Source organism: Vigna umbellata, chromosome 5 (assembly GCF_029865625.1).
Source record: "Vigna umbellata cultivar VRB3 chromosome 5, Vumbellata_1.0, whole genome shotgun sequence".
NCBI classification, from domain to species: domain Eukaryota; kingdom Viridiplantae; phylum Streptophyta; class Magnoliopsida; order Fabales; family Fabaceae; genus Vigna; species Vigna umbellata.
In genome coordinates, this window is record NC_142169.1 from 3,133,289 (window position 1) to 3,149,580 (window position 16,292).

The following is a 16,292-nucleotide window of genomic DNA, read 5'->3' on the forward strand; positions in this document are numbered from 1 at the left end:
TTCAGACAAATACACAGGTACAGACTATTGGAAATAATAAAAAAAGAAGAAGACAAAGGAAAAGTTAAAAACAATTTAACTATGAAAGTCTCTCCATATTCATATAACCAAATTTTAAGGCATTAGAAATGACACAAAGTCTCACCTGATTACAATTCCAACACCAAAACCAAGTAATAATCGACCTATGATGAGCATTTCAATATTGATGGCAAAACCATTCAACAATGCACCAACAAGGAAGAATAAACCACCTACAAACATTGAGGTCTTACGTCTCATCATTCTTGTGGTGGTGGAAGCAAAAAAAGAAGCTACTAATGCAGCAAGATATAAAGAAGAGGTGAACAAAGTAAGGAGTTCGTTGTCAAATTTGCAGTATTGACTTTCATGGATAGATTCATCTTTCATTTTTTTATAAACACTCGGAAAGAACTTTATTAAAAATGGTTCCATGGAAGTTACTCCTCCTGTGAATCCAAGATCATAACCAAAGAGTAGACCACCCATGGCTGCTACAAAACATGTGACCAACACGAATATCGTGATCTTGCTTTCATATTGTCTTCCATTTTCTAGAGTAGGAATAGCTCCACCTGCCATCTTTAAATAAATAGAACCTTTCTTTGTCTTAACTTTTCTTTCTTTTTCTACATATAAGATCTTAAGTATCAACTTGTTTTATAATTTAAAATATGCTAATAATAACTTCTAATGAATAAGAATGAGTTATAAAAACTAAATAACTTATTTAACAATATTATATATATCTTCGTAGTCAATTTAATTGTCAATGTGGTGTTTATATCCTAATTTGTGTGTATTATTTGTTCAGTTAGAACTAATATATTATTATAAAGACTTATAATAAGAACTAATTAGTCAAAATCTACATAATCATTGTTTTAAGGCCATTTAATTGAGGATAATAAGTTAAAAATATTAATTAAGAATATTTATAAAAAAAAATATATGTTCATGTAGAAATATTGTATTGATAAAAGTAATTTACAATATTTTAATTTTCAAATGTAAAGCGTGCTTATTTCAAATAACTTTATACTTACTTGTTAACATAATATTATGTTTAATTATAAGGTTCAGGTTATAATGGTATTGCGATTTTTAATGATTGATAAAAATAAATGTATTCACAGTTTTTTTTTTTTTCTTTCTTGGATAACCAAAGAGTATATTAAACTTTGAGTTAATGACTAACCAATATATAAAATATATATAAATATATTTACACACACACACACACACATATATATATATATATATATATATATATATATATATATATATATATATATATATATATATATATATTCTTCAAACGGTATGATTGCTTTTTATGTTAAGCGGTCAATGATTGACCAAACAAAAGAGATATATAAGACATTAAAGGAAAATGGAGTTGCAAATGAATTTACGTTTGCGGTGATGCTGTGTTTGTACAAGAAAATGGAGATCTATGATGAAGCATTCAAATTGCAAAACAGATAAAGAAAATTGGGACACATGAGAAATTTAAGTTATAACAAAGATGCTTAACCTGTATGTTAAGTGCTTCCATTCCTGTTCATAATTTTAGTCTTAAATCGCTTGGAAATCTTTTGTTGAGATATGGAGTATCCAGCCAGCCAGGCTGTTGGCAAATTAGAAGTGTTAATGAAAAAGGGTGCTTTCAACGATTTGTCGGCATCGATGTCTGCACTCGCAAGTGTTCTTGAAGTAGATGATTATGATCACGACTAGATATATCCTCTACAACTTAAAACTTACTTATTTAAGCATACAGAGCTCAGTTGATTGCTTAAAGGACACGAGAATTGGACCAGGTTGACAACTTGCACCGACTCTTTAACCAATTCAAATTTCCATATGACTCTGGATGGAGGTAAGAAGATACTCTGTCAAATCCAGAAGCAAGAACAAGATTTCTATATTCTACGAAAGAGAAATAAATCCTAAAGCTAGAACTGAATACAAACCTAAACCTATGCTTTGCTCAATACATGACCATTTGTTACCATCCACAAGTCGATAATTATTGCCCAATTTTAACATCTCCAAAAAAATCTTTCATTCTTCTTCACACTGATTGCTTTTAGATAATCTTTTCGTACATCCATGAAGTTTTGGTCCCAACTGTGAAGATTAGGATAACATTATAAAACCTTAATAATCCATATAAAACTTTAATCTCATAAATTCTCCATAAATTCTCCTCATAGCTTCAAAGCTACAACATTATAAAACCTTAATGCCAAAAAATCCCTTCCACCTCTGTTCGTGACACAAAAATCCCCAATCTTTTGCTTTCACAAAGAAATTCCCTTTCAATTTCAGAACAAGCTTTCCATTTCACAATTCATTCAATTTACTTAAAATGATTTGTTTTAGTTAAAACATTCCAAAGATTAAAACGTTAAAACGATGTTACATTTTATAAAAAAAATTAATTTTCATTCAAAAAAATTAATATTCAACACATGGTAGACACGTTTCACTATACGTCTAAGCAAAACAAATGCTTAAGTGGACGCACGTGAAAGAAAATTTAACGTTATTGAGAATGAAAGATTAAAACCGTTGTTTTGAAAGTAAGAGGATTAATCAAAATTAAAATTTTAAGCGCACACCATCTATAATTTTTTTGTTATATTTAAGGGACAAAAATATATTTAATCATAATATTTAGTAACGTGTAGTATTAATGAAATTTGTTGCAATCCCATTATTCAATCAATCAATTATATATATAGATATATATATATATATATATATATATATATATGAAAATAATAGATTAAAAACTATAAGAAAATACTATATTAACAATGGAATTTTATTGACAAAAAATCCATTCCTAAAATATCATTTATAAAACGAATTTTATGGACAAATGTCAGGATTTTAATTACAAATTGATATTTTCATTAATAATAAAGTCATCAATAAAATTTATCGATAATAATTATTAATATTTAATTTTTATTATTGATAAATAGCTCTAAAATTAATTATATCGATAAAACGGGAGCTAAAACTTCACTTTAACATTGATCGGGTGATATGGTAAAATTTGTAAGTTATGTATAATTTTTATTATGAACGAGTTTTAATAAATTCTTTTAATAAAATATGTGCTGAAGTTCTTCTTTTAGCTTTGACCATAATAATAAAATTTGTCAATGAGGGATTTTGCTAAAATTTGACAATAAATCCAACGTTAATTGAGTTTTTGATTTTTTGTCGTTCATTGGTAAATTTGTTGGCGATCAATACTTATCCATAGTTATCGATAAATCCCCGTTGTTTTTGTAGTGAAATGAGAAATATTATGTGAGAAATCATATCTCTTATTTATTATTAATATCTTTTATACGTTTCAATCCAACGCAAAGAGGTCTATAAATGTAATACTGTACACCAAGTACTCATTACATAATTTATCAATATTATTTCGCTAAACATGAATTATGTCGAAGTGGTCTATATTTTCAAAGGATTAAATGAACAGTTTATTTTCTCTATTTTGATGGCTGTACTGTACATAGTTGGAAAATGTAATTTATCCAAAATTACTTAGTTTCAGAATGGATAATTTAAAGTACAAAATTAACTCTTTAATTTTTAAATGTTTGGTGATTGTTAAGAGTAAAATTTTCCTTTGTGGATCAAACCTCAAACTTTTAAATTCACAAGCTCATAATGTACATAAGAAAGAAGAAGAACAGATCTTATATTGTAAACAAAAAAGAAATTAAAAAAAAAAGGAGCACAATTATTTTCTTTTTCTCTCTCTTGGTGATCTGGAGAAAAGATAATTATAAGACAGAAAGAAGAAAAAGAGATGAGGGAATTAGATCAGCAATTATCTGGAGGAGTGAGATTGCACTTTGCAGGAAGTGAAGTGGCAAGATTTGGGTCAATTCCAAGAAAAGGTAACGTTGAAGAGTTCTTGTAAGAGCAAAGGCATTTCAAGTCAGCACCAGCCAGAGCTTTGCAGCACTCAGGTGATGGATCGACTGGGTTTGGCTCAGTCACTGAGGGCTTGCATGCTTCCAATCCCTCTTCATTCATGTCACACAGACTCAGACCATTGCACCCTTTCCACATGCAACAACCCATCACCACCACCACCACCACCATTACCACCCACTTTCTTTCTTCCATCTTTTATCACCACTTATCTCTTTCTAACTCAATCACTTCGATGTTTCACTGCTTCTGATTTTTGGATCTGTGATTCCTACAATGCACTTATAAAGCCACCAGCTCTCAAACTAACCACAAGTTATAGACCCGTGACCGAGAATTGGCAGCATATGGAGTCACGGGTACAATTCTTGTGCCACTTTCTGTTATATATATTATATTCTACCCTCTCTGATCATGCATTGTTTTTCGAGCTTTCTCACGGTTTTCAAATAAAGTAATCATGCATTTAATATTATCTTATTTATATTTAATACACGTACTTATTTTTCTTTTTATTTCTTTTTTTCTTAATACTAATTTTCGTCTCTAATTAGTTGTTTTTGAAGTGATTCTCTTATTTATAATTGTTCAGAGTAATTTTATGTTTTGTAAAAATATTCAAGTTGATCATTTTTATTGACACCATTAAAAGGTTAAATGTGTAATGTTTATTATCCAGTTAAAATGTTAAAGTTAAGGTTAAAATAATTACAATTACGTTAAAAGTAATCTACCATCAAAGCTTTATTTTAGAAATAGAATTGCAAAATCACATATTCCAAAAATCTCAAAAGTGCAACATCATAATACAATTGCATATAATTCCAAAACATGAAATCAAAAAACAAAACCCTAATTTGAAAATCCTAACCCCTAAATTGCATTAGCAATCTGCAGAGGAGAAACAAAACACAAGAAATTCTCAAATCAAAACCCTTAATCCTAAACAAAACCCTAAAATCTCCAAATCATCGCGAGATCAGAATCCCAAAAATAGAACCCAAATTCGAAGCCCTAATACAAATAGAACCACAACAAGAATAAGGAAAAAAGAAAGGTTTTCGATGCTAACCCAAAAACAAAGGAGATGAAGAAGGAGGGTGTCTCTTTATGGGACAAGGAACCCAATTGTTGGGTTTGTTTGAGAAAAATAAAGTAATAAAAATGGAAGCCAAGAATTTCTAAAATCTTATTAAAGTAAATGGTAATTCACCTAGCTTGCCACATAATGAATAATTTGATAAGTCATTCAATACTGGCTAAGTTAACGTTTTTAATGCCATGGACAAAAAGAATCACTTAAGTCTTTTTTTTACTATATTATATAATTTATAAAAGTGTATTTTAAATGGTGATAGGTCAGATTTCCTTACCCATGATTAATTGTTGGGTTTGATTCTTATAAGTAGACAACTGATGTTGAGGTACAATCATCTTCTTCTATACTGATAAAATATAGACCTCTTTATGAAACATATATTCATATCTGACTTGAGCGTCAGAGTGTTTTCTGCAGGTCAACCACCAATCGGAAAAGATTACTTGAAGAATTGGTCGATCGAAACATAGCAAGGAAGGACGACCGACCTCAAACAAATGTAACAGAATCAGTGATAAACATTTTTCATCTACGTGAATAACTCTTTTTTTTCAAATAACCATTGTTTATATTATGAAAGAATGGAAGTGAATACATCATTTTATTTTTACGATCTTTAAGTAAAATTCAACATCATCCATCTTATGTAAGATTGAAGCTAAGGGTGTGAGTACGTTAATCCGTTCATAACCCATAGTTCAACTAACTTAATTACAGTTACAGAGAAAAAAAAGTGTAATAATTTTCTTATAAAAAGTATGATTTTGCAGATAATTTATACATATTACATTTCTTACATTTTTTTTGGACTATATATTTTAAAAATGAAAGTTTAATTTATATTATGAATTGTATTGCTGTCATACAAATATTGAATTTAAGATATTTTTTAAAATTAGAAATATGATATTATCTTTCTAAAATTCTTTAACATGATAATTAATCTGATCTACCTTATTCTATTTCAAATTACTTATTAATTAGATTACATTGCTAAACAAAAGACAAATTCAACCTAATTCCATCTAATTTGATAATTTTAATTAGACTGAATTTTAAATTAAACTAAACAAATGGAGGAAGATTTAGAAGCTATTTATTTAGAATTGACTCTCGGAATTCCCTGCAACAACTGTCCATCCCTTGGGTTTCAAGAAGCATAAATTGGTTTTTAATGGCTAGTAAAACATTTTTTTGAGGTCAAAGTATACTTGACCAATTGTAGCACTGTAATTTGTTTGTACTATTGTGTGGAATAGAGTGAGTATTTATATTTTATATTAGAGGATGAGAGTAGCGCCCTTCACTTCACGACGAAAAAATATTTTTTTTGTTGTTAATATAAATTTTAGTATAAAGTAACCTTTTGTAAAATAAACGATGAGCACAATTTTTATTTTTCTTTTTTACATTACTCCAAAGGACGAGTGTCTTATATTTGTCTTTTTATATTGATTTTTACTAATAGATTTTTAAGTTCATAGTACAAGTTAAATATTAGAAAATATATATGATAAGTATTCGATGACATTTAATGTATTTCAACTTTATGGTATGACCACACAAAAGTGTGGTTGACCGTATGTCACTCAATCTATAATTTAATCATTTTATTTTTTGAAAAAAATAATAATTAATACTTTCAACAATAAAGACACCTTTATAATTGCGGGATAAAATGAGACATAATTAAAAAAAACATTAATTAAGTATGAAGATGAATTATTACTCTCAATACAGAGATAAAATAATTAAATTCATAGTTATCTAGAGGGTTTAATATCTATTTTGGTCCCTCGTTTTGTAGGATTTGTTTAAAGTTGTCCTTCTTTTTTTCAAAAGTTTATTAACTTCCTACTTTTTGCAAAAACGGTCATGTTAGTTCTTTTTGCTTACGGCGTTAGAAAGATTAACGGTAGAGTTGCTTACCTGGCGAAACCTGAATTAGCTGTACAGTTTATTATTACGTGGCATTCTCGGTTTTTTCCTCTTTCCGCTTCTCTCTCCTCCCTTCGCCGCTGCACACCGTCTCCCTCCTCTTCGCCAAACCCTAACACCACCCCTCCATCCTCTACGCCAAATGCAAACCCTCCTACGGCATCGACACCTTCTTCTTCGACAACGTCAACCCATTAGAAGACATTGACTTCAACCCACCGGAGCCCCCGGAGGGATTTGTCGCCCCTCCCTGCACTGTATTTCTAAACTGTTTGTTTGTTTTGAGTGCGGGAAGGGCGAGGAGATGGGGCGCGGCGCAATAGCGAAGAGAGCGGAGGCGTACGGGGCGACGACGATCTTGGTTTACGAGAACGGTGAAACACTGAGATTGGAAGATAGTGAGGTTTTTTACGTTAAATTATTTCTGAAGCAATGTGTAATTAGGGATTAGGGTTTGGGAAGAGGGGAAAAGGGGATTAGGGTTTGGCGCGCAATTATGGATTTCACAGCGGAGAAGAAGGAATCAGAGAACAACAATGCCAATAATCCCGAAAACGCTCATCAAACATTAGATTCTTCTTCTCAGTTAACGTCGACAGTTGGTCTTCACCCTCTAAAGGTTTTTCTCCCTCACATTGATTTTTTTGAATCTTGGCAACTGAATTACAGTATGATTGGTTAATGATGAAGATGAAGAAGTGTGATAAAGCTTTTGAGTGGAAAGAGGACTGCCACGTGGCACTCTCTTATTGGCTGAACTTACCAACTAATTGGACTAATTGGACAGGTCATCTAATTTTGGCCACCAGAGCAACTTTGCCGTTAGTTTTTTAACGCCGTATGCAAAAAGGATCCACTTAAACTGTTTTTGCGAAAAGTAGGATGTTAGTGAACTTTAAAAAAAAAAGGAAGGACAACTTTGAACAGACCTTACAAATCGAGGGACCAAAATAGATATTAAACCTTATCTAGAGTGAGACTAAAATTTATTAGATCTAAATGGTATTTAAATATGAGAATCCGACTCGGGACGGGCAGAGAAACGAAAGAACTTAGGACAAGATTCTTATTAGTGGAGGCAAACACTTCATTTAACGTCTTGTTGGGATGGCCATGTTTGAATGCCTTTGGAACTGTGGTATCTACTCCTCATCTTACCATGAAATTTCCTTCCGATAAGGGAACCATATGTACCGTACAAGCAGATCAGCGAACGACGCGAGAAGGCTACATTGCTAGCATGAAAGTCACACCTTTCTTTCCTTCTAGAAAAGGTAGCGGAGAGGAAACTGCAGCAATCGAGCTAGACCCTCAAACGAACAGTGATGATCACATACAACCGCAAGGTGATACCAAACCATTGGTGCTCGGCAAAAACGAGACACAAGTGACGTCTATAGGAGGGAAATTGACGAAAGTCGACGAAGAAAAATTAGAAAAACTCTTGAAAACCAATGCGGATTTATTCGCTTGGACAGCTGCAGACTTGCCAAGGATTCATCCGAGCATTATGACACACAAACTAGCCTTGTTCAAAGAAGGACGCCTGGTAGCTCAAAATAAACGGAGGCTCGGTGAAGAGAAGAGAAAAGTTGTGCAAAAAGAGGTTGCTAAACTACTCAAATCCAGATTCATTAAGGAAGTAACCTACACTACGTGGTTGGCGAACGTAGTTATGGTAAAAAAACCGAACGGTTAATGGAGGATGTGTGTTGACTTCACAAATTTAAACAAAGTGTTGAGATTGTTGATAGGGGGAGCACTGGTTTAATAACACATAATTAATAACACTAAGTACATAACGGTTAACACTAAGTACCGTTCGGTCCACTCGCTACATCAATGTTGGGCCATAATTGGGCCGACATTTAAGTTATTATTGTTTAAATCATTATTGGACCAAAAGTCTAGCAGACGGTTAAAATAACCAAAGATATCTTATTAGAGATATGGATAAATTCGTTGATGAATAACTAACTGAATCTCCAAGTAAGTTTGTTATTATTTGGTCTGTGAAACACTTATAAATACAATGACAGGGCCAAAAGTCAAGTAAGTTCCACTTACATTCTACCCACACCCCACTATGTCCAATTAGTCAATAGTGATAATAGTTCACTAAATATTCAATAGTGAGTAGAAGCTCTTCAAATCACACGTCTAATTTAAGCGTTGGAGTGTCTTTTGCAGGTACCTCCCCCTCCGGTCAAGAGTACAACCGATCAGAGCCGGTGACGACTGAGCGGAGTAGTCGACAAGCGAGCGATCCAGACTGGAAGCGAGCGATTCTAACAATCAAGGCGAGCGGTCCAGACAATCCAAGCGTTCAGAAGCAAGGAGGAGACGTTGGAAATGTTAGTCTCTCAATATTGAACTAATACCTACCGAAACATAATATAAATTATATTTTAATAATTATTAAAATATAAAAACATATTAAATAATATTATAATTTTAATTAAATTAAATAATTATGAAATTTTAATTAAAAAAATTCAATAATTATTTAATTTTAATTTAATAATTAATATAATTTAATATATTTAAATATTTGAAATCAGATTTATATTTTTTTTATTTTCATTATTGCTATTTTAATTTTTTTAATATAGCTATTATAATAATAGAAATTATATTTTAATAATTATTAAAATATAAATGTATGTTAAATAATATTAAAATTTTAAATTAAATTAAATTATTATTTAGTTTTAAATCTAAAAATGAAATTTAAAAGATTTATGAATTAGATTTCAAAATTAGTACAAATTTCAAAATCCATTAAAGAGTACAGTCATTTTATCAAGAAAAACTAAAATTAAAAAATATTAATTAAGATTAAAAATTTAATTTTTGAAGATACATAGTAAGAGGTTGGAAATGAAGGGTGAAACATTCGACCTTTTTTCTGTGCCTTGGAATATATGATTGGGCCTTAAGGTCCACTGACTCGGCTTTTTCTCCTTTAACAACTATCAGCTACTTCTTGTACCCTCACTATTTTCTTCCTGCACCCATACACTCTAATATCCTCATTTTACCCTTCAATCAATATTTAGTTAAATCTAATTTTAAAACCCCATTTTCGCCACACCTCCCTCACCCTCTACAGTGAAACACTTATTCTAGAAAACATTTTTATATTACAAATTGAATATTTTAGAAGATATTTCTAGATTTGAAAATATTTATCGAAATACCGAATCCTAAATATAACAGTATTTTTCCTATGCATTTCAGAAAATATTCTTTTGATCCAAAAATATCTTAACACCTAATTCAGAAATATTATTTCTGTTTTTTCTTTATTTCATGTGCAACTCAAGAGTCCAAAAACCTTCTTTTTTTATTGATATGTTGCCTTAGCGTAGAAGGAGGCGTCATGAAGGGAGGTGTTGTGTGCAGGGTGGAAATAGGAATTTCAAATTAGAGTTTAAGTAAATATTGACTAAAGGATAAAATGGGGTATTTAAATTTAGAGGATGCAGGCAGAAAAAATTGGGGTGCAAGAAGAAGCAGCCTCTCCTAATTCATCTTTTACACACAGAATAACTTCTCTAATAAACTTTACACAAATTTGAAATTTAATTTTTAGAACGAAATTAGTTTTCTTTTCTTTCACACACGTAAAGCTATTAATTCTTTTTATAAAATAGTAACAATTGGAAGAGTCGTTATAATTGATTCTTTAACATTCATAAAACATATTAATAATTTTAAAACTATTTATTTATACATATTAACATATATTTTTAAGAAATTACATATTTAAAATGATTTATAAATATTATTTAATTTATATTAATATTTTTTTAAAATTCAATTTTAAAATAATTATATTTAAAAAACAATTTATAATATATTTTAAGTATTATCTTACATTGTCTTCAAATTCTTCCAAAAGTTAACAAAAAGTTACATGCAAAGCAATTATTAAGTATAAAAGTGATTATATTCAAAATAATTATAAAAAAATGCATAACATTTAAATGTATAATTTCAATAAATAAATGATAAAATATTAAGTTACTGAAGATGATAGCAGTTATATCTCAATCAATTTCTTCAAAATATATTTTTTGTTATAAAAAAAAGTGTATGTGAAATACTTTTATACAAACACTATTCAATAGGAAAAAAAATCATATTTAAAACTTTCCATCAGTAACATGACAATATTTTAATATTTAAAAAGTATATTCTTTAAAAGTTTTTTAAATAAAATCATATTAAGCTAACTTACATTTTAAAATTTTACGAAGCATATATTCTTTATAAAAATTTATATTTCTGTAATTTGTGAAATAACTCAATAACTTTTAAATATGATATGTGTGAGCTTCTCCAATCATAATTGAGTTATTGGTATATATTCACATTTAAATTTATGGTAAGTAAATTCGTTAAACCTTTAAGAATATAATAAAATTTTATATTTTTATCATTTCATAAAATGACATGTTTAAGGAAATTAAGTATAAAACAGATGGTATTAAAAATAATGATAATAAAATTGTAACTTTAAAAAGCTTCGAGTTGGAGACTAAAATCATAGATAACATTAGATTTACCATCTTCATTTTATTCAACCATGTTCTTTCCCTTTTGGGGTAAGTTGGTTCACTTCAAAATATTGGTGTTTGTTCTCAACCTTTGAAGATTTTAACTCGAAAAATTATTTATGTATGTTCTTATAAATAAAATTTATAAAAACAAATTTACGCAATAATTTATCAAACTACGTCAGATACAGGTTGGAAAAATAATTTTTCCGCATTCATTACACTTCTCACAACAATTTTTTTCTTTTTACATTCGTTCATTTCTCCTTAATATTTAAATTGAATATAAATATATATGGAGTTATATATTAAAGATGGCTATGAAATTGTCTTTTTGCATCATATCAGCCCATTATGGATTAGATCATCTCGGTATTTTAAGATTCTAATTTGGGTCATATCAAGTTTGGGGTTAGTGTATTATATCTATTTGAAATCATCTAAACCTATATATCTTGGATCATGTTGACCTGTGTTGGTCTGATACATCTTGGTCTATGTTGGCCTCATACATCTCGATCTATGTTGGCTTGGTACATCTCAGTTTATGTTAGCCTAATACATCTTGGTCTATGCTTGGTACATCTCAACTTATGTTGGCTTGATACATCTTAGTCTATAATGACCTAGTGCATCTCAGTCTATGTTGGCCTCAAATATTTCAGCCTATAGTGGCTGAAACATCATGGCTTAAGATGACTCTCGACCTATGATGGTCGGGCACATCTCGACCTATGATAACCTAGAACATCTCAACCTATAATGGCTTAGAGATGTTCTCAACCTAATATGGCTTAAATAATTTTGTTAATTAAAAATATAACTTAGGGTTAAAAGGATTATACAGATAGCTAATCAAGGTTGATTAAGATATTGTTTGCAGGTCCAAACCCAAACAGATAAATAGCACTATTTAAAAGGTAATTAATTACATACTCATTATTATAACAATTACGGCTATATAACACATAGTTGGCTAACTTAAGTGTGAGTGTCTTCTAAAGACGCATTCCTTCTTGAACTTGAAGAGACGTGAACTTAACACTCTCGGCTTCAAGACATGAAGTTGGAAGCATATCTATCTCCTTTTGATATTAAGCTACATTAAAATCCTAAAATATTTCTGTTTGAAAAATAAAAAATGTTGCTAAAAAGAATTGGAAAGATCTTTACATAATTATTTACATTTTAAAAGAAGACATCACAAAAATCACCACTGTTATGGTAAACACAGTTATAAAAATGAAAACTTAAAATATATAATTAATGCATATATACTTAAATATATATTTAATTTAATTAATGAAAATCTTGACTATCGTCCCTCTAAATTAAATTTACAACTCAGATAATTTACAACTCATGTACAATTTTTTAATCTAAATTTTATATCTATAACATTTTTCCATATTGCATAAATATTTATAAACTAATCTATTATATATTTATAATGGAATAACAATAACAACGTAATAGTAATTTAATATATATTTCGTAAACAAATGTAATTATTATAAAAAATATAATATTAATAAGTTTTTTCAAAATAATAAAACAATAAAAATAATACAAATCTGAATTAGAATAAGAAGAAACAATTAAAATCAAATAGTATAGCTGAAATAATAATAATAAAATAGAATTTACAAGGTTTTAATAAATATAATTTATACTTGTACTTATTTTAAGTTTTACACTTTCGAATATTAAAAAAATTAGGTTAAACCCATTCGGAGGTCCGGGTTTTTCCAGTTTGATTCCCGTCTTATAGGTTTTGCCAATTTGGTCCTTGATATTGAAAAATTGATTGAAAACGGCCCCTGCCGTTAAATCCAGATAACGGGGTTTAGTTTTGGATGCCCTGCGCGGTTGACGTGGCCTTTTTTGAGACGTGGCTTGAACTGTATACATGTTATTTAATTCCAGGGACCCTATGATGTGGCTTATTTTAAAACAAACATTTTTAAAATTGGGGTTTTTCTGAAACATTTAAAAATTAGGGTTCATTGAAATTTGAATTGGGATAAAAATTGGGAAGAGGAAATCTGAAGTGGAGTGTATTGAAAGCACACGCGAAGTCCTTAGTGGAGAGGGAATTTGGTAAATTAGGGCATTGAAGGTTGCTATCTAGAGGTTGGACGTGAATCGCGAAGTCCTTCAATGTGTATTGGCAGCGGTTGGTGTGGATTTTCGTGGAAGGTTAGTCTCTATACTATATATAGATATGACTTTAATATTCGGTGCTTTTTGTTGATATCTAACCATGCTTTTTTTTTGAATGTGGGGTTGGGGTTGCCCGAAAATAGATTGTATGCATATTGCGGTTGTGGTCCCGCATGTCCCCATAGTTAAAGTTGCTTGTCTGCTGTCATTATCAATTGATGAATGTTTTAATATTTGGTGTTTCTTGTCGTTTTACATTTATTTATAGTGTAGAATATTCTTTATTGTGTTGTCTGTGATGGAGGATGATATAGAGGTTGTTAGTCACCATGGGGGGAAGTTGGTGAACGAAGGGTGCCTCGAGTATGAAAGGGAAAGTGATACTATGTATTTTGACCCTGACTTGTGGAGTTACTTTGTTGTAGTGAGTGTAGTAAAAGGGCTTGGGTATGATGGATTTAAAGATTTGTGGTTTTCTGTTGGATGTGGTCCTATATTAGATGATAAGCTAGAACCCTTGTGTGATGACGTAGGAACCATGTATATGGTCAATTTAGCTAGGTTAAATGGTCAGGTTCATTTATATGTTGTCCACACTGTGTCTGAACCTGAAGTCATTGACATGATTGAATATAATGTTGATGAAGGAGGTGAGGAAGTTGCACCTGAGATGCATTAGGGTGGTGAGTGTGCAGTATTGGATGAAAGGACAGAAGAAGATGATGGTGGTGTAACTTCACAGTTTGGTGAGGCCACATATGATGGGGTAGATGGTCATGGTGAGAGAATAGAAGTTGATGTTGGTGAGGGTCAGAGAATAGAAGAATAGAAGTTGATGCTGATGAGGTTGACATAATACAAGATGATGTTGGTGAGGGTGAGAGAATACAAGTTCATGTTGGTGAGGTTGACAGAATGGAAGTTCATGTTGGTGAGGGTGACAGAATACAAATTGATGTTGGTGAGGGTGACAGAATACAAATTGATGTTGGTGAGGGTGAGAGAATAGAAGTCGATGAAGGACATGATGTTGAGGGTAAGAGAATAGAAGATGATGAATCACATGATGATAAGACACAAGCAAATGATGTTGAGGAGACAATAGAAGTTCATGAAACACATCATCAGAGTACAGAAGCAAATGACGTTGAGGAGATAATAGTAGTTGATGAAGCACATGATGAGAGGACATAAGTGAATGATCTTGAGGGTGAGACAGTGGAAGTTGATGAAGCACATGATGAGAGGACAGTGGTAAATGATGGTGAGGGTAATAGAACAGAAGTAGAAGAGTTGGAGGACATAGAAGTAGAAGTCCGTGAATGGAGTACATCAGATGATAATGGTGAGGTAAATAGTATGGATGGGTTAGTAGACATAAATATCCAGTGTGACCTCAGAGAAAGTGACAATTATGGTAATGTGGAGGTTTCTGGCAGTGGTCTTCCTCAGTCAGATTTGGAAGAAGATGATATTAGTGATACAAGTTTATTCAATGATGAATGGGAATATGAGGAGTTAACTTCTCCTGACATCAGTGTTGAAGAAAGTGATGTTCAAGAGGGATATGGGAATTTTATTACATTCACTATGCCAAAAAATATGGTTGATTTCAACTAGGAGGTGGGAACATATTTTGGGCACATAAAAGACATCTTGGATGCAATAATAACAATGTTGGAGGAAATCAGACTTTACATCATGAAAAGATGGACCACTAATAGGTCAAGGGTAAAGTCATTTAAGTCATCAATTTGTCCAAAAATACTCAGTAGACTACAACAGGAGGCACTACTAACAAAGTACTGGATTCTCAGGTATAATATTCTTTATTTCTTTCTTTATTTGTAAAGTAGTTGTATGAACATTGTAATTACTAATGCTGTCTAATGTTGACAGTTGGTCTGCACAAAAGCTATTTGAAGTCAGACATGTGTCTCAAAGTGGGGATAAGTATGTGGTCAACATAGATGAATATTCATGCTCCTGAAGAAAATGGAGCATTAGTGGAATACCTTATGTTCATGCATTGGCAGCAATGAGGTTTCTCAACCTAGATGGAGAGGATTACATACCTGTATGCTTTCTCACTTCAACGTATGAAGAAATGTACTCTTCTATTATCTATCCTATTAATGGAAACAACCTGTGGGAGGTAACCGAATATCCAAATGTCATGCCTCCATCAAGCAGAAAGTTGCATGGTCGTCCTAAGAAGAAAATGAGGTTAGAGCAGTGGGAGTTGAAGAAAAACAGCACCAGCATGAGCAAAGGTGGATTGGTAAAGAGATGTAGCAAGTGTAGGGAAGTAGGTCACAACAGAACAAGCTGTCCCAAGACAAACCAAGAACCTGTTGTGCAGGCACAAAGAGAAGAACCCACTTCACTAGCAGAGGCTGAAGCACATGGAGAACAACCACATGGAGAAGAACCACACCAGAGTTGAACAATGTTTTAAGTTTATTAAAGCAAATGTAATAGATAGATTTTAGTTTGATGTAATACATTACAACACTCTTTTATGAACAATGTTTTATCTT

The 16,292-nt window shown here is 31.1% G+C and overlaps 1 protein-coding gene across 1 annotated transcript; it reads right to left on the reverse strand.

Annotated features, from left to right (window-relative positions):
- Nucleotides 1-3,734: 3,734 nt before the first annotated feature.
- LOC124832067 (putative lipid-transfer protein DIR1) lies at nt 3,735-4,267 on the reverse strand. Its single transcript, XM_047306188.2, has one exon. It carries the CDS (start codon nt 4,183-4,185, stop codon nt 3,877-3,879), a length of 309 nt encoding a protein of 102 aa, XP_047162144.1. The 5' UTR covers nt 4,186-4,267; the 3' UTR covers nt 3,735-3,876.
- Between the last annotated feature and the right edge of the window lie 12,025 nt (nt 4,268-16,292).